Below are 25,415 nucleotides of genomic sequence, written 5' to 3'. Positions count from 1 at the left end.
AACAGCAGTGTGATCATGACCAGATAATTTGTTTTTCTTTAGTGATGTTGGTTGAGGGATAAATATTGGCCAGTACACCAGGGAGAACTGCCCTGCATGCCATCAGAACCCTATGCCTTTTTCAATTTAGGTTCCATCAATTTTTTTTCTGTGCTACTTCCTTATCAATAGCTAGTCTATCTAATTACTCCTCCTCTTGCACCCTTTCCTTCCAATTACCACACTCTTCTGTGAAAACCTAGGCAAAATATTAATTTAGTACCTTTGCTTTTCCTTCAAATTCCATAAGAAGATTCATTTTTCATCTCCAATCAGCCCTACCCTTTCTTATAACATTATTTTATTTTTTGCGTGTTTATAAAATCCTTTACTATTTCCGTTTTGTTACCTACCAGTCTTTCTTCATAACCTCTCCTTGCCTTTCTGATCTTTCTTTGCTTCGACCCTATAATTTCTGTACTCCCCTTAAAAAGCATCAACAAATAAATGTATAATGTTTTCAGGATGGGCTGATGGATATGTCGTCACATCTTTCATTTTAATGTTCTTGTAATTCAGATTGTTCAGCCCACACTGCTTTGCAGTGACAACAACCTGGCAGTATAATTGCTTCAAATAATGACTATACAAAGTGTAAGCAACAGTGTGTAAGTGATGGAACTGTCTCAGAGAATCAAGAATAAAGTAAGTGATTGAAGAATGAGATCACAGCCCGGGTGCTTCCATTATCAATGGAAGCACCTTTCCTTAATTCCTTGCTTCAGTACTTGTACAAGCATATCATTGCTCTTCTATCATTCATTCAAAATGCCGGGCAAAAGGCACAGGAAAACCCACCTTAAAATGTACTTTCCATAGCAACAACTAACACTAATCTCCACCCCCCCCCCCCCCCCCCAAAGTAGTCTCGGTCAATCATGTCTCGGTGGATTCAAGCACTCCAATTCATAAGCAATGGGCTATGTACGACAGAGAGGTGTTATTTTTCAGTATAAATTAAATGTGAAGAGACGGTGTTTATTAATGAGCAGAATAGAACCGTGCTTATAATATTTCCATACTCTATAGGCTATGTTTAATTTTATCTTCCCTTGACAGGAGACGTATGCAGAAAGGTGTTTTAAAATCTACACTGATACACATCAACATTTAGTAAAAGACTGAACGGAAGCTGGAAGCCCTAAGAACCATGGATGATCTACATTTTAAAATAGCACCAGCTTCACTTCAGCCTAGGGATTATGCAACACCCAACAGAGCACCATTCTGGCCCATGAAGGTGTCCATAATCATGTGCAGGTATCCTAAACTAAGTCAAGGTTTTCTTAATCAAAACTACTAAAATGTTGAGCTGGAATCACTACATGGGATTATCCACTCCTATTATCAACTGCAGATTGATTGATGTACAACAGGCCTTTATTTTAGCTCAGAACGCCATGTGTTCATCATTGTGCGGAGATATATCGAAACAAAACAGTCCTTCAAACACCTGTTTTACTCATCGCACTTCAGGCATCGCACCTGTCTGGATGCAAATGTCTGCATCATATTTGCCACTGATTGGCTCAAATTTTATATTCATAAAACAAAAGCGAAACTGAACAGGTAGGTAGTTTACCAATCAGCAAGTAGCAAATTGGATTCATGAGTTCTACAAATACAAAATAGGCATTTAGCAACATGTTGTTCAAAATATTTGTTTTTGAAAATCCTTTCAACTACCATCTTGGATTCTCCACTAACCTGAGCCCCTGAGGTTTGTAATGTGTTAAAGACATAAAAATTACAAGAAAAATATTATGCAATTGCATTCTCTCTGTTTTCTGTTGGAGCCCTATGCCTATGTTGAGAAGCTGGAGTTTTGTGTTCTTGCAGGTTCCCAGAGGTGTGTCACTCCCCGCTCAAGAGACTAAACAGGATGATAGACAACAATTTGTAGAGATGTTCATGAATGACAGCAAGACTGGCCATTCACAGAGCATGTCAGGACTTGCTGTTTGTGAGACCCAGCAGTTCCTGCACTGGAAAATCACTGCATGTAAAAACCCCGAGGAAGCCATTATTAGAAGCAATTAAATCAATTGGAATGGTTTACGTTATACGTATAGAACATCAAGCACAATGTAAAGCATGAACTCTTCATCTTTTTATGAATGTAACTTTGAAGGAAATATCACTGTGCACTTTGTACTGTGTGGTCAGTTTATCTAAGCCAAAGCACGGTTAAATATGAGCTAGTTTGCCTGAATTCCTTTTTTGTGTTACTGTTACTATTTGTCATAAAATGTTGTGGCGACTTCTACATGATTATAATTTTATAAATACTGTATGCTGCTTATGCTTCACCCCCCCCCCCCCCCCCACTCCCGGATCAGACTAATAAAACGTTTCACTGGAAGTTAATTAAACCCAACTTTCTTAAAGTAAATGTGACAGGATACAAGATGACAGAACTATGTGAGGGAGACCCGTAACCCATGCTGCGGCGCATTCATCTTTCATATTTTATTTACATCCAAATTAGATCATTGGACAGAAGAGCAGTGCTTCGCCTCCCAGTCAGAAACAGTGACAAACAGATGGAGTTAGTCGGTGATGTCAGCTGATTGTGTCTCTGGCTGTGCTTGTTCCACACGTGGCGTCATACAAGGTTCCTGTGAGGAAGTTGCCACAGTTAAATGGGACCCATGCCCTCAAAATGTGTAAAATGGAAGAGATAAATTGCGTGAACAGCAAAGCTTTAGGTCGGCTGGGTTAAGGAGGCAAACCCCGTAACGTGTACAGAAAGGTAAAGGGAGTCCTTCGCTTCTTACCGTTTGCGGTGTCACTTGTTTATCGCGAAGGACGCATTACATTGCCTGTTGGATAATCACGAGTCAGACTGGGAGCTATTAAAACCATTAAAATAAGTCCCCATTCGGGAACATTCTGACAACAAAGAGGCGAAACACCATGGGCTGGCCAACTGTATTGTCGCTGCCAAGTGCAAAAAGGACACGTACTTATCTCATGCATAAACCATTGTTTGCAGAATCATTCTTTGGAGGTCTCAGCACCTCTGATGAATCGTTGATGATCTTTCACTCCTATCGCCCAGTCCTCGCTAAGGTAAATATAGTCATTTACAACTTGCCATTAACAGGATAAAATTTTATACATTAAATCAATTCCAAACGGCTTTCTAACTTTCGTTTATCCCATAATAAGGGAATGCGAACGAAACAGACAACTGTAATTTTTGAAAAAGATATAGCTACACAACACGGTAACGAGTAATTGTTTTATTGATTTTAAAGACAATTAATTTAGTTCAAAATTCAATTGTTAGAAAGGGCGAGGATACGATGTATATAGTTATGTTATTGTATCGCTTGTATAGTCTTATACAGACATTTTTATTCTTACCCCATGTTGCTCCTGGTCTGCTTATTGCACGCAATCTGGACCTAGTCTAATATTTTCCATACTGGGCAATGAGATCACAAACTCGCATACAGTAAATCAAAACCGGCGGCACAGCATTTTTTAACTCAATAAAAACGACGTTTATACAGAGAGGGAGAGAGAATGGAAAATGAAAACCATATCTGAAACAAAATATCATTATCTACACATGAGATTAAAACTCGAACCATCGCCGGGACAAGGGGGTAATGTTTGTGCTGCTAGTGAATAGTAATCTTACCACCCTCTCAACCTCCACAATGAAAGGCGCTCAGATATCTAACTGATACTGGCGGGTTGTTGTTGTACAGCTGTTGGCATATTTGGCAAAGATTAAGGAAGTGATTAGACTTAAGGACTGCTCCTCGGCCCTGTGATGTTGCATTTAGCGTGGCTCTTAAGTATAACATTTCGTATCCCGAATCTGCCTCTCTGGACAAGCCATATGCGTAACCTATGCATAGACGATGTCCATTTATTGATGCGTGTGTGTAGGCATATATTTTTACTCCTATATAGTTCCTGTTTCTGAGTCAACCGGTTATTCTTCCATATCATCCAAACGAAAACGTAAATAATATAATAGCTACTAGAAAGGGTCTGTTGAATCTAGTTACGTGGTGAATACGGCGTTAGTCAAAGTGATTACAAGTGTTCTGTGTGTTGAGAAATTGTCTACATTTGATCTATTAGCTGACATCTCGACTCGTCAAGAATCAAACAATTCAAATAAGAGCGAGCCATATCGAAAATACTGAAGTGAACGAAATAGACATATTATTAGTTTGATGAACAGCATATTATTTGTAATTGGGCTCCTTGCATAACATAAAATAGAAGTTCCCAAAATTTACCGAAGGCGCAATCCACATCAAAATGTAAGCCAGTTCCTCATCTCGTCTGTTTTGGATTTTGTCCTATTCTACGGAAGAAGGCAGAATGCGTCGCGTTTTAAAAAATGCCCTAAACTCCACGTTAAATTTTTTTTTTAAACTGACAATACCGCATCCGATTATCCTCGGTTCTATTGGGGAAATTATTTTAGCAGATTAATTTAAATTAGTTTTCGAAAGACTTATCCGCTATTTTCATTCAACATCAAAATAATTCTGTAGGAGTCTGGCTGAGGAGAGGGTTCGTGTGAAAATGCCCCTAACAGTTGTAAATAGGAAAAGCCAATTTCCTGTGAAGTCCTGACCATTCTTCGTAAATTGAGAAAGAGCGGGAATTCGGACTGTCCAACTTGGTGAGGAGCGGTCTGCTGCGTTTCATTTGGTTGCTTGCGACCCTTTACAGACTCGCAGGCTGCTGGCAGTAGGGTGCAAGTGGATTAAATTCAGCCAAGCGTATTGAAAAGGCGAGCATTTAAACTATACAAGTTAAACTTCTAAATCCGCCTTTTATAATCCAAATGATTGACTGTAGTTTGATGGGGGCCGCGTTCAGCCGGCGAGCTGTGCACGCAACGCCAGCAGAGGCCATTCCCCGATCAGTTTGCTCCGAGAACCGACGGCACAATAAGCAGGACAAATCCAACAGCGAGCGTTCATGGGTGATTAATGCACCCCGGCTACAGTTTATGTACTTAACTTCATCCCGTGCTGAAACCAATCCGGGGGTGCATTAATCACCAGTCAACACACGCTCCATTTCCCTCGTTTCATTACCTGGATGACAGTTTCTAATACTGACACAATGAATGACAGAAATTAACACTTTCCACCACTATCTGCGGGGGAAAAAACCCACAATCGGTATTCCCCTCTCAATCCGCAATGATTTGGGTCCTTTAAGTAGGTGCAAGAAGCACCGGTTATGGGTATTATTGTACACTCTCCAGTTTATTGTGATGTTTGCTCGTTTAAATATGTCCAGGGCACTACTACCATGTGACAATGCAATGTGAAACTTTTGTTTATAAGCAAAACAAAACGTTGATTAAATGGCATTTTATTAACATTTGGTATATTTATTTTATGTGTTGTGTGACCGAATCTGGGTCGTCTAAATAAAAATAATTTTAAACCGTGAAATCTAAAATATTTGTTTGTTCCGGGCTACAGAGCTGAGTATTTTGGAAATAAACATATGCGACAAATAATATCCTTTTGGGGGGGGGGGAGTTCCTGTAATTCGCCATATAAAAATATGTAATTTTTTCTCTCTTTAAGTTCACATCGTTATAGCAAAGAACCCCAGACTACTTGCTAGACACTGTTCCTTAATTACATTACTATAGCCCGTGAAACCAGGAAATTGTAGGCTACAGTACATTAAAAGAGAAGCAGACTTCAGAAATATACATCCAGTAACGATTAGTTAATCAAACATGGTCTCTTTAACTGCGCATTGTGGGACCCATAAAACTGTCAACCGTTTAAGAAATGGGAAACCAATTTATAATTACGTTTAGACAAATTACAAAGGAATAACACTCAATAATATCGAGTGCATTAATTTATAACTCACAATCCCGATTACATTGTAACGAGACACAAGACACATCTGATGTAAATTTGATTTAGACTATCGTGATGTCGACAACACCCATTACGATTACTACTTGTTTTCTTAATCTTTAAACGAGGAGAAGGAGACAAAGTTTTTGGGGTTTTGTTTTCTGCCCTCTTACACGGCACATTACTGCTTTCTTAAATGATCCATGTAAACCAAGGAAATAAAGAAAGTTAAATCGGTCTACGGCAATTTAGAACTGCATTCTGCACTGTAAATATTCCATACCGTACTAGGTCGTTTTGTACAGAGCGGACAGAGAGACGGGCAACTGAAGCCAGACATGTACAGAGCGGTTCCGACACAGACATACAATTATGGGTGATGTAAAGGTAATGATAAACAATGTCTACCGCCTGTCCGTTTCGCTATACGGCACCACACGACCAGCACTGTTCCAGTTTGGTTTTCGGAGTGCACTTTTATACAGGGAAGTTCTCTTCCGCCATAGAAACAACAATCCTGGTCGATACTTCTCGTGCAATACATACATAAACACGACATCTGAGTTTTGAAATTCATGGCTGGATTTTTAATTATATTTAATATCATCGGTAAGCAATAAACACCTGCATCTTAGCACTAAAAAAATCATCTGTTTTCACTGAACTGGTCTATTTACAAACCGACCTGTAGAACTGACATGTTAGATGCTGTTTTAATGCACTACATTTAGCTTGCTTACTTGAAACACATCAAAATCAACTTCAGGAGCAAACAAAAAATATAAGCATCATTCTAACTAAACCTAAACATTTTTTCCTGGAAAAGAATGCGTTGAACCTTACACCCAGAGCAGAAGCATTTTGGGGTTTTGTTTTCTGCCCTTTTTACACGTGCGGCACGTTACTGCTTTCTTAAATGATCCATGTAAACATACACGCGACAACCTTACCTTACATTTCAAATTAGATTCTTTAATTCAAACAATTCCGCGATTGGTATCATTTGGCAAATGGGACTTTTGCAGTCCAGAAACCCCCTCGGTAATGGATTTGCCTCGAACAGCCAGCGTTACTCGAGACTTCACCGATCATTCGCATCCCTCATTGGAAGTGTTCCCGCTCCAGTCACAATGCCCGGGATTTCCACCAGGAGGAGACACTCTTCTGTTAAACTCAACACATTCTCCGAAAATCGGGTTCGGGTTTCCGAAGGGTCATACAGACCTTCGGATTAGCACCTGGATTATAGTTTATTTACAAGCCAATGGCTGGCTCCTGGTGGCACAGATCAGTTTCGGACGATTTCGGTATTTTAATTTCCTTATCGGGTCTTATCTAACGACTCGAAATTAAAATTCTCATCCTTGTTTTCAAATCCCTCCATGGCCTCCCCCCCCCCCCCCCCCCCACTATCTCTGTATCTTCCTCCAGCCCCACAACCCTCTAAGATCTCTGCACTCCTCCAATTCTGGCCTCTTGCGCACCCACTCCCATTTCAATCACCCCGCCATTGGCCTTCCGCTGCCTAGGCCCTAAATTCCGGAATTCACTACTTAAACCTCTCAGCCCCTCTCTCCTCCTTTAGGAACATAGGAAAATAGAATCGGGTAGGCCTTTCAGCCCCTCCAGCCTGTTCCAATTATATCATTCAATTAGTTCATGGCTGATCTGTATCTTAACCTTAGCTTTGAAATGCACCTTAAAACCAACCTCTTTATACAAACTTTTGGTTACCTGTCCTAATATCTCTTTATGCGACTCTGTGTCAATTTTTGTCTGATTACTCTCCTGTGAAACGCCTGTGATGCTTCACTCTTTGATTTACAAGTATATTTGTTATTAGCAATTCTCATGAAAAATTCCGATAATCCTGGTATCTCGCTGGGCCCAGCTAGGGTTACCAAATCCACACTTAAACCTTTTCTTACTTACTCTGAAACTGAAATCTGGAACTCTCTCCCCCCAAAAAGCAGTTGAGGCTAGGCCAATTGAAATTTTCAAGACGGTGGTGCATAGATTTTTGTTAGGTAAGGGATGTGGAACTAAGGTGGGTAAATGGAGTCGAGATACAGATCAGCCATGATCTCATTGAATGGTGGAACAGGTTCGAGGGGGCTGAATGGCCTCCTCCTGTTCCTTTGTTCCATTTCTCCACATTTAAGGTTGACCAGCAAAATTGTACTAGACAAGATCAGTTGAGGGCAACATCTCATTTCGCATGGTCTGCCGCCAATGTATGTGTGCTTTATTAGATGGGGTTCAGTGCTTCCCTTGGGGAAAGTGTTGATGGATCATAAAGCCATCTCGTACTTTGCAGCCAGGAGAGGAGACATCAATAGAGTTCCTATTTATTTTTACTCTCCAAACGAGTCTCAGGATTTCTGTTAATAAAATAAAGTCCTAGCAATATACATAAACGACGGACAAAATATATGTGTGCGATTTTACTGGACTAGACGGGGGTAAATAAATAATGCCCAAAATATATTTTTCCTATATAACTGATGCGGGATTCTTCTCTTTTCGGGTACCAGTCTCGAAATGTTGACTTCGCATAGAATAAGGAAAGGTGACTTATGTCTAATATTTATAACTGATTCAGACACAACATTCATCATCTTATTAAAGATCGCAACGACCAACAATAATGAATGGATTTTTATCACTAACTTGTAATTTGCACACATTGTGCACCCTGACAGAATGATGACAATTTAGTATTCCAATAAATGAACGTCTGCGGCAGTTATCATTCCGACATCATTTGATTGTCTAACGCAAATGTACAGGTATCCACTACCACTGAACAATCGGCTAAAATCTGTGAAATTACGCCCCGTTTATCAAATATTCGGCGTTTCTATGTTTTCATTCCGACTCTTTAATAACCCCATGTTCTTTGTATGCATTAGAATTGTTTTTAATCGGGCAAATATTTTGCTATAATAATTTAGCGAGTTTTCACAGGCTGCTACAATATTGAAATAACATACTTTTCGATTTCTTTCTATATTATTTGATCGATTTCTATACCGTTTAATTACAGATTGCAAGCGAATGTGGGACTTGGCGTTAGTGCTCGTATGCGAGATTTATTGATATGTTCACATTAATATTTTGAATTGCTGCCCGATATTTAAATAAAGGATTAGAGGGGGCGACCCAGCGGAGTCTTGCTTGCATAGCATTGTTCAAGGCTGTGGAATCCCAAATACCAGCTCGTCTTGTGTAAGCACCTGAATGGCTGGTGAGATTTGTTTTTCTCAGGTTTTTCCTTTTATTTATCTGGTCACTTCCCCCTCCGAGCCGCTTGGAGAGAAAGAAAAGGGTTGCAAGTTTGACCTGTGCTGATCTCTTACATGTGTGTCTCTACGGGAGAAACAAGCCAGGCACGTCCCGAAACCATAAACTGCAACTTCCAGGAGCACTGACAGTTTTTTTGTGACCTGTGGGACGACGAATATATTATTATTTCAACTGTGTAAAGGATGAGCAGATTAACGATATGCCCCCCCATGCCGACATACGGTACGCAGATTGTGCCTTCCTGGCGATATACCGTCTTATCACTTAAACGACCAAAGCTGGCCTCAAAAGGCGCATTCATGCAATAGGATATATAAATATATATATACACATTCGGAATATTTTGAAAGCTGGCGAAAATGTTTGTAAACGTCAAAAAGGTGTTCAGGGTGAAACTTTCGATGATGACTTACTGTATTTGTTATTTAAGACACTGTATATAATTGGAATCACAAGGGGTTCGTTATAAGCAGAGAAGCGATGGGGATTTCCTTGTTACTTACACCAAAGGTTTCCCTACTGTGAAAAAAGCTGCAGGTATTATTTCCGTCCAGGTAGTTAAAATAGTTATCAGAAACACTGCTAATGTGCAGACGATGCAGCGTGTTCTGGAGGTTACTGTACTCTTTTCTACTGCTTACATTGTAAGTGCAACCATGCAATGGGAAAATCGAGATTAGTTTTCCCATCTTGTAACCTGAAAAAGCGATTATTAAAATTCTAGTTTTCCTTGATAAGAGATAGTGGTTACCGAGTTCAGATATTGAAAAATATGAACGCTGTTTGTATTATTTTACTGCTGTCTGCCTATTGGTCTAACAGTCTACCTTTTAAATCAGTGGAGTTATTTCGGCTAATTAGATATATTCCCGGCCAGTCATTTCGAACAATACAGACTGTAAACCTGGTTTGCGATGCTTTTATTGCAAGGTTAGAAACTGGAGAAATGGGCATGTTTTGGGGGTACATGTTTCAATTCCAACAGCTTTGAGTAAATGTTCTGTTTTGTCCCTGAATAGAAAGGATAATTTCTTTTCTCACCAGTCTCCATTAATATGGTGCTTTTGGAAAACAAATGTTTATTTTAAGGTTTCATTTCTCAAAATAAAAAAAAGAAACGACTCTATGGTGGCTTGGAAAACAGATGAAGATTATTTTAATTTTTAAGAAAAAGGCGCTTAATGGTTTTTTTTAATAGACACACTCCGCAGATTGGATTCTTCTCTTTAAAATCCTATGCTCACTTGTCTCATTCTCCAGTAGTCATTCGCAAAAATAAAATGGAACCACTAATGATAGATCTTTTTAAGAGAATTGGACAAACAGAACGGAGGGAAATGAAACAAACGTATCGTTTAAATAATTTTATTTTCTAGAGAACTAAATGACCGATTTTATTGATGAGAAAATGTTTAGATGATGTACCACCATCTCTGGTGTCCAATAACTAAACCAAACTTATTACACATGATATGTCATTTCATTTTATGTAATTACACAGCCTTTATTCTTCATTAAAAAACACGTAATTAAAGTACCACGTGGATTATCGCCTCCGAGCTCTTTTTTATTTAAGGGTTCGCAAACTGTACCTTTGCAAGGTTGAGACTGTACTTTCGATGGAGCGACGCGGACCCTATCGAAGTGGGAGTTGTGTTTAGGGAGGGCGGGGGGGCTGGAGTATGAAAGGTAGGGTGGCTTTGTTTTTCTTTCATATACTTTTTAAAAGCCTTTAATAACTGGCAAAATAAAACACACGGAATAAAAGAAAAAGCGGACTGTCCCATTTCAGGCACCGATATCCATGCGTTTTATGCTTTCGCCAATTCTAATTGCAATTTCTAGTAATCAAGTCTTCAGCAGTTGCTTCCCTCCTGACTTTGAGGAGTTGCCAAAAAGGCGGAAAGTCTCCGAGCGGAATTAATAAGTTCTGCTTCAAGGCAGCCAATGGGGAGAGGAGGGAGCCCACGAAAGACTAATGAGAACTTCGCAGCGTGACCATCAAGATTGACGTGGAAAAACGCGTAAAATTGATCTGGACAAACTACAGCCTCTAGGATATACAAATTTGCCCTAATCGGATGAAGATCACCTTGTGCTTTTCGAGCAGCCCCGTCTGAATATTGCTCTCCCCCCCTCAAGCCTTCAGCGTGGGTTGCGGAAGGAGTTCTCCTCCTGTGTGCGCGGAGCCAGGGTCTGGTTCTCTCTGCCACTGTATTTCCCCGGTCAGACTTCGCTCCAGCTAGCAGAAGGAAACTTTCAGCCATTGCAAGGGGAGGTTTGTTTTTTAAAAAAATTGCTGAAAAGTTCTCGCCTCGTTGGGCAATGGGTAAGCATCGACTCCTATTTGCATGGTTCAGTGGCATGAGTTTGATAACAGAATAAAAGGTTGTTTTACACGCCTGCATAACGTGAGGCTCAGAACAGAAATGAGACCTCTGCACTCGACGATTCGCATCTGCATGATTAGACTTAAAGGGGTATTTTTCATATATATCTAAAAAAATAGCAGGCTTTTATTCTTTGGGCGACAGATCCCGAGTCTGCTTAAAATATATATTTACGGGGGGTAGGTGGGGGTGGGGGCGATTACTCGAAGCAGCCTGAATTACAGCTAGATGGAAACGTGTCTGATTCGGGAAGGTTGTAAACTGAAAAGATCCGGTCGAGTTTTACATTGCGACAGGCGCACATGCAATGGAGTACCCCGGTGAGAAATAGGAGACTAAACATAATCAAAAGCGAGTTGGTAATAATGAAATACTATTCTCCAAAATACATGACTTCATATTTTAAGCCCGTGCATGTATTTTTGTTGGAAACCGGCGTTTATTTCCATGATCAGGCTTCAGAAGCTTGTGGGAAGTGCAATGTTTTGACAGCTGTTTAATTTCGGTCCTTTTGGTATTTTTTTTAAGCGGGCGATTATCACCGTTGTCTCTTTGCATTTCTTTCCCGTAGATCAGACTTACGGCGAGGTGAATCAGCTGGGAGGCGTGTTCGTTAACGGGAGACCCCTTCCCAACGCCATCAGGTTGAGGATAGTGGAACTGGCTCAGCTAGGAATCAGACCGTGCGACATCAGCAGGCAGCTCCGGGTGTCCCACGGCTGCGTGAGCAAAATCCTGGCCCGTTACAACGAGACGGGCTCCATCTTACCCGGAGCCATCGGGGGCAGCAAGCCCAGGGTCACCACCCCGACCGTGGTGAAGTACATCAGGGAATACAAGCAAGGCGACCCGGGGATCTTCGCCTGGGAGATTCGGGACCGGCTCCTGGCCGACGCGGTTTGTGACAAATACAATGTCCCTTCGGTCAGTTCCATCAGCAGGATCTTGAGAAACAAGATCGGCAATCTGTCGCATTCGGGTCACTACGAGGCCGGCAAGCAGCTCCCCCCGCAGCCGACGCTGTCTTACAATCCCATTTACCAGTATTCCTACCCCAACCACATGTCATCTGCGGCCGCGAAAATGGGCAGTGCTACAGGGGTCCCTGTGGCAGGGGTTACGGGACATGTCGGGATCCACAGGGCATGGCCGTCCGCTCACTCAGTCACCAACATCCTCGGACTCAGAAGCCTCGTTGAACAGACAGGTTAGTGGGTTACCAGCACCTCCAAACAGCCCCCCCCCCCCCCCCGCCGCCCCCACCCCGGCCTATAGCCAACCCATCTTGTTACTGACCGTGGTGAGAATGGATGGGGATGACTATTACAAATTTGTCGTTTTGGTGAAGCGAGGTCGCATCCATTACCGAGTCAGGCCACAGTTTAGTCTTAAAAAAAACCACATATGTAAATTGTCACAAGACTTATTCTGGTCTCATTAATGATGCCGTGTTTGCATTCTTTCAGTTTGAATGCGCCTCTTCTGTTCCACATAAAGCTACAGATAGGTTGTGCAGTAACAGATTACAATATAAAAGAGATTTACCAAAATGCTTCTGGTAGATGTGATACCATTAATAATGTCGTTATTGGAAGACAGGGCAAAGGGAGGCCACACACTTCAGTACTCTTGTATCTGAATTTGCTATGACAGTACTCGTAACAGGTATCCTTCTCGGCGCCTTTATTACCTACTCAGTGTGTTAAAAACATCAACGTCCCTTTCCTACTATTCTTTATGGGCAACATATCCCCCCACTAGCATTAAACAATAAAGTTCAGGCCTTTCTCAGATATTTCCCCGTGTTTCCTTCTTTGTACACAAGCAGCGCCCTTGCGGCCTAGGCTTCCACTTACCTGAACTCGTGTCCCTGCGTCCTTTAGTTACCTCCCTAATCCACAAACCGTTCGCAAAATGTTTGCTAACTTGAGCCTGTTGAAATCTCCCGACTTTTCGCCGATGGGACACTTGCAATGAGAATGAGCTATGGATGTTCAAAACCGACTGAACCCGCAGTCAGTCCATTCTCTGGCACGCTCGGCCATCAAAACTCCGCCATAAAAATCCGATTTCTTCCCGGTCAGCGGCAAGCGCCGTCACTTAGGAAAATCCGGGCCTTACATTTTTTAATGATGTTGATAAATTGTTGATCTCGGTATTTTGGTAGCGACAAATGCTCTGGAATCTTGACAGTGCTGCAGATGATTCTGTGCAGTGTGTACGGAACTTGCGCTAACCCTCTATTTGGTATTTTAACTTTTGATCTCGAGAGGTGACATATACGGCCAGACTCCTACTTTATTTATAAGAGGCCATTGTATTTGTTGCGCTTTTGATAAGTAAAGAAATCCAAAAAAATCATATACACTATATATCATAGGATTCATTTTTCGGATTGCTTTATACATATAAGTTTGAAGGTTGGCTTGCATAATATCAAAATGATTAGACAATTTGCGTTGTCTTATAAATGAAAATCTACGTTAAAATGCATTTGAAAAGAAATCCGATCTAGAATTACAATGTGCTTGTAGCAAGGATAAAAGTTTGTCATTTACATTTAAGACAACCCATTTATATACTTAAAAGCAGACAAAACGAATTTACAACAAAATGTCTTCTGTTACATGTTACACTGAATATCGAATGGCGTTTACAAGCAATAACATCTTTTAAAATGTATTTTAGCTGCTCTTGGTGGAACCGAGGCTTCAGCTTATCAAACAAAAATGGAAGATTGGAGTAACGTCAATAGACCAACTTTCCCATCAACTCAAAGTGTCAACGGGATTGAAAAACAGGTGATCGACCCGGATCTGAAATACCCCCAGGTACTGACCCAGCAGCCCCCTGTGTATATTTTCATATAATGAATGATGTATTCCTACTCTCTGCGTGTCTCTCCCTCTAATATTAGCACCTTAAAGTAAAGCAAACTTGGTATTGTTGTATTACAGCCTCCATCTGCACTACCTGCTGTGAGTAGTTTTGTTCCTGCTTGCGCTGTTGGCCCTTATCCCTCGTCGAACCAGGTGCCGAGCTATGGAGTGTACAGTGGCCCTGGAGCCGGCTATATGACTGGCCATCCCTGGCAGCCCCAGAGCAGCAGTCTCTCCCACTCTGGGCCAGGAATTGCCATGCACGGCGGAGACATCCACGCACCAATGCCCTTCAAACACCTCTCAGCTAGAGAAGGTAAATCACTTTGCTCGTTATAAGGGCCACGGTCCATTTCCTCAAAAAAAAACTGGGTCAGAGCAATTAAAAGATTCACAGTGTTTCCATAACATTTGGAATGAAACAAAAGTAGCTGATTGAAAAACAAATTGCTACTGCAGTAGACCATCTTCCAGGTAAGTATTCTTTAATACAGCTTTGCATTGGGGATTGTATGTGGAAATCAGTGCAAATATTCGCCAGGGTAGATCAACAGAATATAATGGCTCATTGTCAAAAAGCACATAACTGACAGGAAATAGAATTTGTGGAGCTTCAATGCCAGAATGGATCTCAAAGTACATTTTCCATATCGAAGCAGTTATTCCCTTTTGAAGTTTTATGTGTCTTTTTAGTCAGGAGACAGTGTTTCGTGACGGCAACATACTGCATGCATTTACATTCATTCTACTCTGAGAATGTTGTTATTTCTCTTGGAACAGTTACAATCTGAAGGCAATTATATTTTCCAAAAGCTGCTTTTGTTTCATTCTAGAGACACAACAATCTTTGCATACGGTGCGCAGAAGCAGCCTATAAGGAGCTGTGTTACTAAGAGTTGATGTTGGATGGTCACCTAGTATGTCAGCTGAAAATGACAAGGTGTGCATTTGATTAATAAATTTTCATGTTGGTTTGTATCGTATTATAAATCAGACTTTGTTCAGCGGTTACTGCTAATTAAAGATGAATCGTTAAACAATCGCGGAAAAATACGACAAGTAGACGGGATTGCAATTTAAACTGGAATCATAGAATGGTTACAGCACGGAAGAAGGCCCTTCGGCCCGTCCAGCCCGTGCGGACTCTCATCTAGTCCAACTCCCCTGCCCTTTCCCAGTAGCCCTGCACTTTTTTTTCCTTCAGATACTTATCCAACTCCCTTTTGAAAGATAAGATTGAGTCTGCCTCCAGCACCCTTTCAGGCAGTGCATTCCAGATCCTAACCACTCGCTGGTAGAAAAGTTTTTCCTCATCTCGCCTTTGGTTCTTTTGCCAATCACCTTAACTCTGTGTCCTCTGGTGGTAAACCTTTCCGCCAATGGGAACAGCTTCCATCTATCTACTCTGTCCAGACCCCATTTATTATATAATATCCATTCACGTTGGATAACAATGACTAGATTTTCTGTGGATGTAGATAAAATGTAAAATGGTAAACAGTAAAGCGGAAGTAACGCCGCTATTAATCGTTACAAGTAATTTTTTTACACGTCTAAAATGAGGAGTGACCTGTACGGTAGCTGACTGGACAGTACTTCGGCTGTGACACGCCGGGTGTGCAGTGCAGTTACTCGTCTCAGTCTTAATAAAACATGGCGTGGTTAATTGTTTTGGAAAGGAGAGTCTAAAACTTCTATTAACGAGAACATGAGTAAAGAAGAAAAGGGCCATTTGGCGCAGTGAAGCCGTCCTTCTAGTAATGAAGCTGTCCTGCCCTGGTATCCCACTGTGTCCCCTGGTAGCCCCCTAATGTACGACCGAGCCTGGGTATGGTTTATTCCAGACATTTATTGCCCTTTGCTGCAGAAGTTATCCTATGTGTTCTAAATGTATTTTTCACCAGCTTGTATTTATGATCTCTAGCCCCACTATCCTGCCTTATTTTAAAGTAAAATATATTCGGGTTTTACCCTATCCACGTCATTTAATATTTTATGCACTTAAACCGATTTCCCAATAGCCGCTTTTCTTCAGCGAACACAAACATTCGCCGCATGCAAAGTGCAATAGTTATAATCCTAAAATCTAACTAATAATACTGTTATACAATCTAACAGCTTTTTGTCATATTTTGAATAATTCACATTTGCAGTGACAGTGACTAGATGTGAGAAACAACAGCACATTTGTACAGCGCACAGTGTTTCCCCAACAAAGTGAAAACTTGCTCAAATTAGTTCAAACTCATTTGCTTCGTTTATTCCGCAGCATTTTCTTTTACCAGAAAAGTACTCGCGGTTTAGATAACCCGGTTTTACATTACGCCGTCTAATATAAAGAAGATTCTGCTATAGCAATTATATATATGTATATATAGAAATATATGGCGACCTGATATTGTTTTCTGTATTTGAGATGCAATTCTTGCTTGAGAAGCTTTGTGTGTGCAGTGTTAATAGAGTGTTGTGGGAACGAGTATGAATCAGCGGGCCAGTTGAATGGTAAAGACAACACACCATAGAATAGATATTTTACGGTACCCAGGTCTGCTACGTTCTTCACTTCCTTTTCCAATCAATATCAGATTTAAGGAGAACTACTGATGAATAATGTGCAGACTATCGGATTCATCCGTCATCATAAACCTGTAATTATATATATAATTATATAATTTTATTGACAAAGTTCAAAACCAATCGCGGTGCTTTACACTCAATGTAGGAGCTGCCATTTATTTCAGTCGGAAAGTAAATTCAGCATTAGTTAATACATTAATATTGCATTTGAAATTTTTGGAGCTGCAACACTGGAGAATTTAAAGGTAGCGAGAGAATGGCTTAAATATAGAGGAAGTGCGTTGTAGAATTTCAGGCGTAGGAAGCAACGATTTGAATTCTACTGTTTGAACAAGTTGCCCTGTTTTTTGCACTTACAAAAAAAGACAATTGTGTCACAATGGTATAAATTTAAGCAGGTAATACAATCCTTCTGATTGAATAAAAAATCTATAATTTTACAAATGTGTATATATAGTACTGGAGCACGAGTTCAGATCTTCCTTAATTTTGCATGGCAGCCATTTGCATGCACGACGTGTTCATAAAAGGTGTGTGAATATGAATATGAATGTAATTTAACATAAAACCAGTGTCAGGTGTATTGCGGCCCAATGATGTAAAAACCCAGTGTTTCATCCTCACATGATTATTTTCTACCTAAGCTGCACGTGGGGGTTGAAACAACATTGGTATATTTTGTAGTAGTATTTCGATATTCCCACGTGGAATAGGAAAATACAGGGAGTCGCATCATCAAAGGATACTTTCATCATTTAGGAATCAGGTTGAGCTTTTGGGCATCTTTTTTTATGCAGCGTTCAGAAGAACGTGGGACTCATTCGGGAAGTCTCAAATTTATCGTTCATTTTAAATCCTTATTCCACATGATTATTACGTGGAATCTGAGTTTTGTTACGACCTAAAGCAAGAAGAAAGGGGGAGGCTGGTGTGACTTGTCAAGAGACTCTGCAAGGAGACTGACTGATAGCGGCCTCTGTCTGTCCCTGTGTTCCATACGCGTGGGCCTGACTGCTTTCAGTGCCCTAATCATGTGTTATTTCTGCACATGAAATGGCTTTCAAAGCAAATACAGTAAATGCAAGGTGATTATGAATCAGGAAATGTTTCGACTCCAAGTCAGTAGGCGGGTATCCAAGGTGAGGTGGTGGTGGGGGGAGGGAGCGCAAGAACCCTCTTCCAACCAGGGCGCCGTGTTTGAATTCAATAGATTTCGGAAGACACCATCTTGTTTTTCACCAGTTATCTAATTTATATATTTTAGAAAATAAAAAAATTGAACCCGCGATTCTGGTCATCTCGCCATAAAACGCGGGCAATCAAAAGAACATCTTTCTCTTAGCCTGGGTAACATCTAATGGAATAATTCCCGAGAGACCCAGCAGCCACAGATAGCCGTTGAGCACCTTCTTTCATTGATTTTAGTAACGACGACGTGCCAATTGTCACACCGTCTCCATTATGAGCCCCATTTCAATCGATTCTGGAATCGCCTGCACCTCCTGCCGCTAGCAGACGGCAACATTCCCCAGGTACAGATCCCACTGGAATATCAATGAGTTAGAGCCCTTATTCTACAGAGGGATGGCATTACATTCTGAATTGCCCCTTCGATAACTCGATATTCCATTTACAAATTAGAAATCAATTATTTCCCACATTACAACAGTGACTCCACTTCAAAAGTACTTCATTGGCTGTAAAGCGCTTTGGGACGTCCGGTGGCTGTGAAAGGCGCTATAGAAATGCAAGTCGTTCTTTTATTATTTGCTGTATCGGCGAGACTGGCAACCAGACAAGTTATTTTAGATGTGGTCTTACTTTCCCGAAAATAATGTCATTTTGTCACCTTTAAAAAAAGGCTCTCTCTCCATACTGTACACTGCGAGTAACTATCTAATCGTCCACAATGTGTATCTAGGTCATAGTAGAAATATTTAAGTAGGAAGAGAAAATAAAAATGCCGGAAATACACAGCAGGTCGGTTAGTATCTGCAGAGACGGCTTAGTGTTTCGGTGGGGACACTTGGAATTCTGATAAAAGGTTTTTTACATTCTAAACTTTAGTAGATGGTTATTCTTTCTGACGCTGACTGGCCTGCTGTGTATTTCATGCACATCTTGCTGTTGTTAATATCAGATTTCCAGCATTTGCAGGTTTTGCATGAGAAGTTTTGCATGAGAAGTTTGCAAACGGCTCTTTGAATTATAAAATGTATTCCCAACTGAATTGGCGATTTTTCTGTGCGCCCAATTTTAACGTAAATCTCTTGCTTCGATTTGCGATGCATAATGGTGTATTTTGTTTGAAAAAGGATTCCAATATATTACAATCATTGTCGTAACGATAGTAATCTCAACATGTCGTTTCGGATCCTTTATGATTGCAAGCAAGCGAATGGAGAGTACATTTTTTTTGGAATATATGAATTTTGAGCAATAGTTGACGTTTATCAAAACAGTAAAGATGTCAGGGCGATTCTCTACTGTTTAAATGCGACCTTTATGTATCCCCCTTATTAACTACTTTATCACCTTTTCCTTCTCGCTGGTCAGTTCTGGTTGTGGCAAGTGGATAGATCGGCCTGCGTTAACTAAACCCAAAATAAAACATAATTTGTGCAAGTTAAGAATTCGCTCGTCTATTGTCTTAAAACTTTTTCTTTTCTTCTTGCTCTTATTTCAGTAGCGGACAGAAAACCCGGGAACCCGGTTACCAAGCCCCCGGAAGCTCTTGGCAACGCGCACGGCCTCTCAATCCCAGCCTCCAGCACGTAAAACCCCACCGCGAACGGGACACTGGTAACAAACCGAACGGCTCCAAATGATCTGATCGAATTGTATACTTAACCGCAAGGTTCATTTCCAAGAACTGTCACTCTCTGCTATTTTTTGTTTTGAAAAGGAAATTATTTTTCCGAGTACAGCGAAAAAAATAACCCCTCTGTACAGAATCTGTTGGAAAATAAATCTGCAACTCAAATGCAGCGAGGTGAAGGTAAACGATGTTCCAATTGGAGAAAAAAAAGTTTACATCCCCTACCTTCAGAGCCTAATATTTCTTCAATTCAGCGTGGTGTTGGTGGCGGGGAGGCCAATTTGTCTTGATTTAGTTTCATATATTTGTAAATTGTTGGAAAATCATATTTGTATGTAGCTGATAGGAATATAAGCCATAATATAATCAAAAAGGATCATTAGTGCAGGCTTCGCCTATAAATCTGGCACTCTTCGTTACCTTGCGGGTAACGGAAGCCATCCCTAGTTATGTGTAATGTATTTGTATATAGCTTTATGAACCCAGACACTTGGCTAACGCGTAAAGAAAACGGTTGGCGCCACAAACGATGTGAACAAATTGTGAACATTTTGATGTATATCCGATACTGTAAATGTAAAAATATTTTGCCCTCGCGGTCTATTTTATATTTTTATATTTTGAATTTAAAATATGCATTTATGTTGAAATAAAACAACGATAAAACCGACGACTGGAAGTGCCTCGAGTAAATCAGACATTGCGTGGCTTTCTCTGTCTTGTAATTAACGATTGGAACAGCGGACAAACATTGTATGATATCAACCAACTTATTGAATTATCAACGAAAGTACTGTCATTAATTACAGTTGTTTTGTGAAATTACAAGGCAGGCTTTTCTCTTTCACTGTACTCATCGCCGTAGATCTCTATTCGCCCTTTATATACTTTTATGTGTCAATTTAAGATGCTTTACGTCTGAGAGAATGTAATAGCTGCCGGATGTGAAACATTTACTGAAACGCAAACAATAATCACGTTACATTAATAAATTAAATGCATAGCACTCTAAGTGTTCAAAGTATATAATTCCATCCTGAAATATATTACATTTAAAAGTATATTTAGTTACCTCTCTGGACCATAGAAATCCATATATTTGACTACAACTTATTTATAATTTCACAGACGTAAAGGGCTTTAGGCCCGAAGACAATTACACGAATTCATGCCTGCGCTATTTTGTTTGTCTTATCTGGCCCAGCAGTGAAATGGTTTAATATTATGGGGAGGTGATCTTATATATTTACGGCAATACAGAAGGAGATATTCACTGCATCTGGCTATGCTATAGCTGACCTGGGTGCCTACAATGGAAAGCTGTTCTGTTAACCCATTACTAATTTTTAAAGACAATTGGGAAAGACGATAAATATAAAAGCAATTGGGAGAAGCGTGAATAGTTCATAAAAAATCTTGTCAAAAACAAAAACAATTGATTTACGAAACGTTTTATCATTATTTTGACTAGAATTTGATTCTCTGTTGGGGTGTTGCCATTTGCAGAGACTAGGTAAGAGAAAAGCACATTTGGCCTATCATTCCCAGTGTATAATGCTCCACTCATTCCAATGCTCTGAACAGTATAGAGCACCCGTTGCAATCATTATAAATCGATAAACTAATGTTAATTCTCACAGGTAGCGAAGCTAAAATAATCTTTGCTGCACTTTCCAGTGTAGGAGAATAATTGAGTTTCATTACCCAACTGTAAATCATTCACAGAATTTCAACCAATAGCTGCAAGTGTACTTTTTTGTTGCAGAGAACGTTCAAATAGGTTAACAAATGCTTTTGATTTTGAGTACATTTTGGTATTACAGGATGGGTGGTTAATGGTAAAGTAAGAAAAATATCAATGGCAAAGTTGGAAAATAATCCTTGAAACATTTATAATGATCGAAACAGCCAGTCTCTGTAGTTACAACGCATTGGCAGACACACGGACTATATATGATAGAACCGCTCAACATGTGGTCTCAGAGTAATATTCTGTCCTCTCACTCTCACCAACATGCTAACATTATAGAATGCCTGTTTCAATAATCAGAAACATAAGACGCTATAAAATATGGTCCTAAGGCTGAAATAGAAAATAATCATCAGTGCATACCCCAATAAGGCAAAACAACAGAGGTCCCTTGTTTCAAGAAATAATGTGAAATATGATCAAGGGACTACAAATTATAAATCATGATCTCACTTTCCACCAATTAAGTGTTCCATTATATGTGCATGAGCCCAGTATGTAAAATAGCTCAGGTTAGTGCTGAAACTTTAGATTTATGTGTTTTTATGCATTGCATACTTCCTTAATAACATTTATAATGGCACACATATAGTCCTATACTGTTCAATAAATGTGAGGAAAGATTGATTTTCATAGATTATTGCACGTATTCATTTCAATTTAAGAACATTTGGTGGCATCCATATTAAGTTTCCCTCATTATTATTGTTGAATATTTTTTTCAATTATATTTTTGGTGAATTTTGTATTCAAGATGAGGACTTTTTGTACTTGGGAATGAACACTCTGTACATCCAGTATCAATGCCAATAACTTACAAGTCAGATATAGTACAAGTTAAATGCAAATAATACTACATTAGCCCAACAATGTGCCTTGATTCTAACATCCTACTGTACCAGTATGAGAGCAGTGGTGTGTTGTAGGTTCATGCCTATAGGAACGGAATTAAGATTAACCAAACACTTCGACCCAACATAAAGGAGGCAGTTTCATAGCGTCCTACTATATGAAATGATTTAAACCCTACTGGGCAGCTCTAGTATCTGACGCCCGAGTATTCCAATATACCAGCAACTGGAAAATAATCAAAGATTTTCAGCAGAAAACAACGAGCTTAATATCTGATCTTTGGCAAATACTTTAAATAACTTATAGCGGGGTTATTAGTGGAGCCAGAAATGCTTGCCTCTGAGTACATGACATAATCATTAAAATTTTGTTTTCCAAATACTATTGAACTTGCTTCTCGAGGTAATGTTAAATGTTATATAGATGAAAGTAAGAACCTTTAGCTAATTAACAAACTTTAGAGCACACTGCAGTGAGGCAATACAAATCTTTCACTTGAATAAAACATTTTAAAACAAGATTTATAACAGGACTGAGTACAATACAGAGCTCCCCAATTATCCTGATAGTATGGCGAAACCTCATTTTGCACCTGATTATCTTTCCATTTTCTAAGCTGCTATTTTTTAATGTTTGTGTCAGAGAGGATACCAATTGCAACCTGGTTTATGCTTTTCAACTCGTACACACTGAAAAACAAACAGCTGCACACAGGCATATTTCATCCAGGATCCTTAACTGTACTGGATTTTCAAGTGAGCCCAGAAGTGAATGGATGTGCATTCTGCAACTCACAGACCGCTTCAAAAGAAGGTTAACAATTCCAGGAAAAGCAGGGTTGTCATCGTTTTTGATTAATTTCCACCCCAAACAGCACCAGGTGTCATCATAATTGGTCTTTGCTGAGTGACAGACACATTTAAAAGGATACTCTTCAGTTAAACGCCTACCTTTCATTATTCAGACAACCTGCATATATTAAAATATTTTCACATAAATGCAATTTGTCGTGAATATTATCGAAATGTTTCAAAGTTACCTATTATTGAAGTCTAACTACAGTGACATCACGCAAGGAGTACACATGTTTGGCTGACACTTGATCCCAAGAAACAGAAAAACCTCTTAACCCACCGGTGCTAAAGAATAATTATGGCGTTACCCGTAGAACAATCTTTAGCATTTTCCTTGTTCCCCATTCGGTAAAGTTTATTTACGACTTGCAGACTCCCTCTTTCTCTCTCCCCCATCCGCATCGCCAATGCAAATGAATGGTTAGGTGATTCGTGTGTCTGTGTAGGAAAGTTGTACAGACATCTGTTAAAACTGCTAACAGTGTAGCTTTACTCTGAGGTCATAAAAAGTATTGTGCAAAATGTTTTATTTAACCGCAATGGAAGAATAAAATCTAAATCGACTTGAGTCTGTTCCTAATGTGAAACAGTTTGTTCTTGGCGATGAACTGCACTTATATCAACTGTTTCAGAGTTATCAAAATGTGTAGTTTAAAGGGGGGAAACAGCAATGTCCGCAAAACTATTTAATTGTAGTTTTAATTGGTTGAAACCATTAAAGGGAAAACAATGTTTTATATTGGATAAAATGAGTTGTGAATGCTAAACCAGCCGAGCGCTCGCGTTACCGCAATCTTACTGCAGGCGCAGGAAGTGACCACTTTATGGTAGAGTTTATAGAACTCTTGCCGAGTGGATCAATGCGGAGAGGCGCTGGGTATTTGTGGACACTCACAAATGCTGCCAATATTTTCAAATAATTTTTAAATGATATTTCGTTACAGGCAAAGGCCGTGTGGCGGGAATAAATCGCAGAGCTGCTTCTCAGGTAATCACAGATTCCAATAAGCTGCTGGTTGCGGGTACATTGAAGGTTTCTAATGAGCTTACCGATAATATAATCACAGTCCTGTATCCAGAGAAAAATCACAAAATGATTGAGGACAAAAACAAGCAGTAGACGAGTCATAATGACCTACACAGTTCCCCACAACAGTGTGATATTTGAAAGATAAACATTGGTCGCAAACAATACGTTTTATAAGGTTACATTAACCCTTCCAAAACAACTATTACGAAATATTGTTTGGTTAAAAATGATTACCATTTTGACGATAAAATTTTGTAAAACAAAAACTCCAAACACATGATACAGGCCTCCACGTTATATTCATTCCAAATTTAACAGCAAACTGACGCTTCGTGGGAAAGCTTAAGTGCAGATTTAAAATGATTTAAAATCATTCTGATCACAGCCTCTGAAAATTGCTGTCACTTGCACCGCAGACAGCTCTTCTGCAACACCCCGAGTCTGCCATTTAGCAACACCGTCGTTGTGTGTCCTCCTCCCTGTGGCAAAGTTGTTTCGTTTCCTCCTCGTCATTCTGCTCCTGTCTGATTATTCCATCCTCAGCTGCCAGGTTGTGGATTGAGAAATGTTGGCAAGTATGTATGATTACAATGAAGCAAAGAAACAGGTTAAACACACGTGTGCGCAAATGCAGTACATACAGCAGTTTCCAAATGTAACTGAAAATAATTGTGATTTTATAGCTCTGTAAATATCATCAAAAATAAATAACATACAGTTGCCAGGTTAATAAAAGAAATAAGCTTACGGCACCCCAATTACAGGGTAAATCATGCAACTTATATTTTGAAAGGTAAATATTCTACAGCTCCATTAGATAAAGACATGTTTGATATTGGATGAGTAAAGGATGACGGCCATCTCTGATATACACATTCTAGCAGTACAATTTAATGTAACGTGGACAGTGTGGAGTTATACTGCCGACTGACAATGCTCTCCAGTCAGGAGAAGCAGAGCTCTGCACCTGAGTATTTAAAGCACTGCTCATCGGCCTGAAACTGCCAGCGACATTTCTGAAGTCAGGAAAGAGATCACTATCACCGACTAACA

General features: G+C 39.9%; 1 protein-coding gene across 1 annotated transcript; it reads left to right on the top strand.

The window, feature by feature from the left end:
• Positions 1-654: 654 nt before the first annotated feature.
• LOC147121481 (paired box protein Pax-9-like) lies at positions 655-19,836 on the top strand. The gene is made up of 6 exons (XM_085977815.1): positions 655-684; positions 1,879-2,041; positions 12,174-12,809; positions 14,291-14,433; positions 14,560-14,797; positions 19,745-19,836. Exons 1-6 carry the CDS (start codon positions 655-657, stop codon positions 19,834-19,836), a joined length of 1,302 nt encoding a protein of 433 aa, XP_085833941.1.
• Positions 19,837-25,415: the final 5,579 nt, after the last annotated feature.

This window comes from Somniosus microcephalus, chromosome 3 (assembly GCF_052327205.1).
Source record: "Somniosus microcephalus isolate GS21.2 chromosome 3, FLI_Smic_1.0, whole genome shotgun sequence".
NCBI lineage: Eukaryota > Metazoa > Chordata > Chondrichthyes > Squaliformes > Somniosidae > Somniosus > Somniosus microcephalus.
This window is presented reverse-complemented; position numbering and strand designations above follow the sequence as displayed.

Excerpts from the sequence above, each read along its gene's own strand:
- LOC147121481 (XM_085977815.1), top strand. The coding sequence starts at position 655 with ATGGAACTGTCTCAGAGAATCAAGAATAAA. Across the intron at positions 2,042-12,173 it reads GCACTGGAAAATCACTGCAT|ATCAGACTTACGGCGAGGTG; the intron begins GTAAAAACCCCG and ends TCTTTCCCGTAG. Across the intron at positions 12,810-14,290 it reads AAGCCTCGTTGAACAGACAG|CTGCTCTTGGTGGAACCGAG; the intron begins GTTAGTGGGTTA and ends AATGTATTTTAG.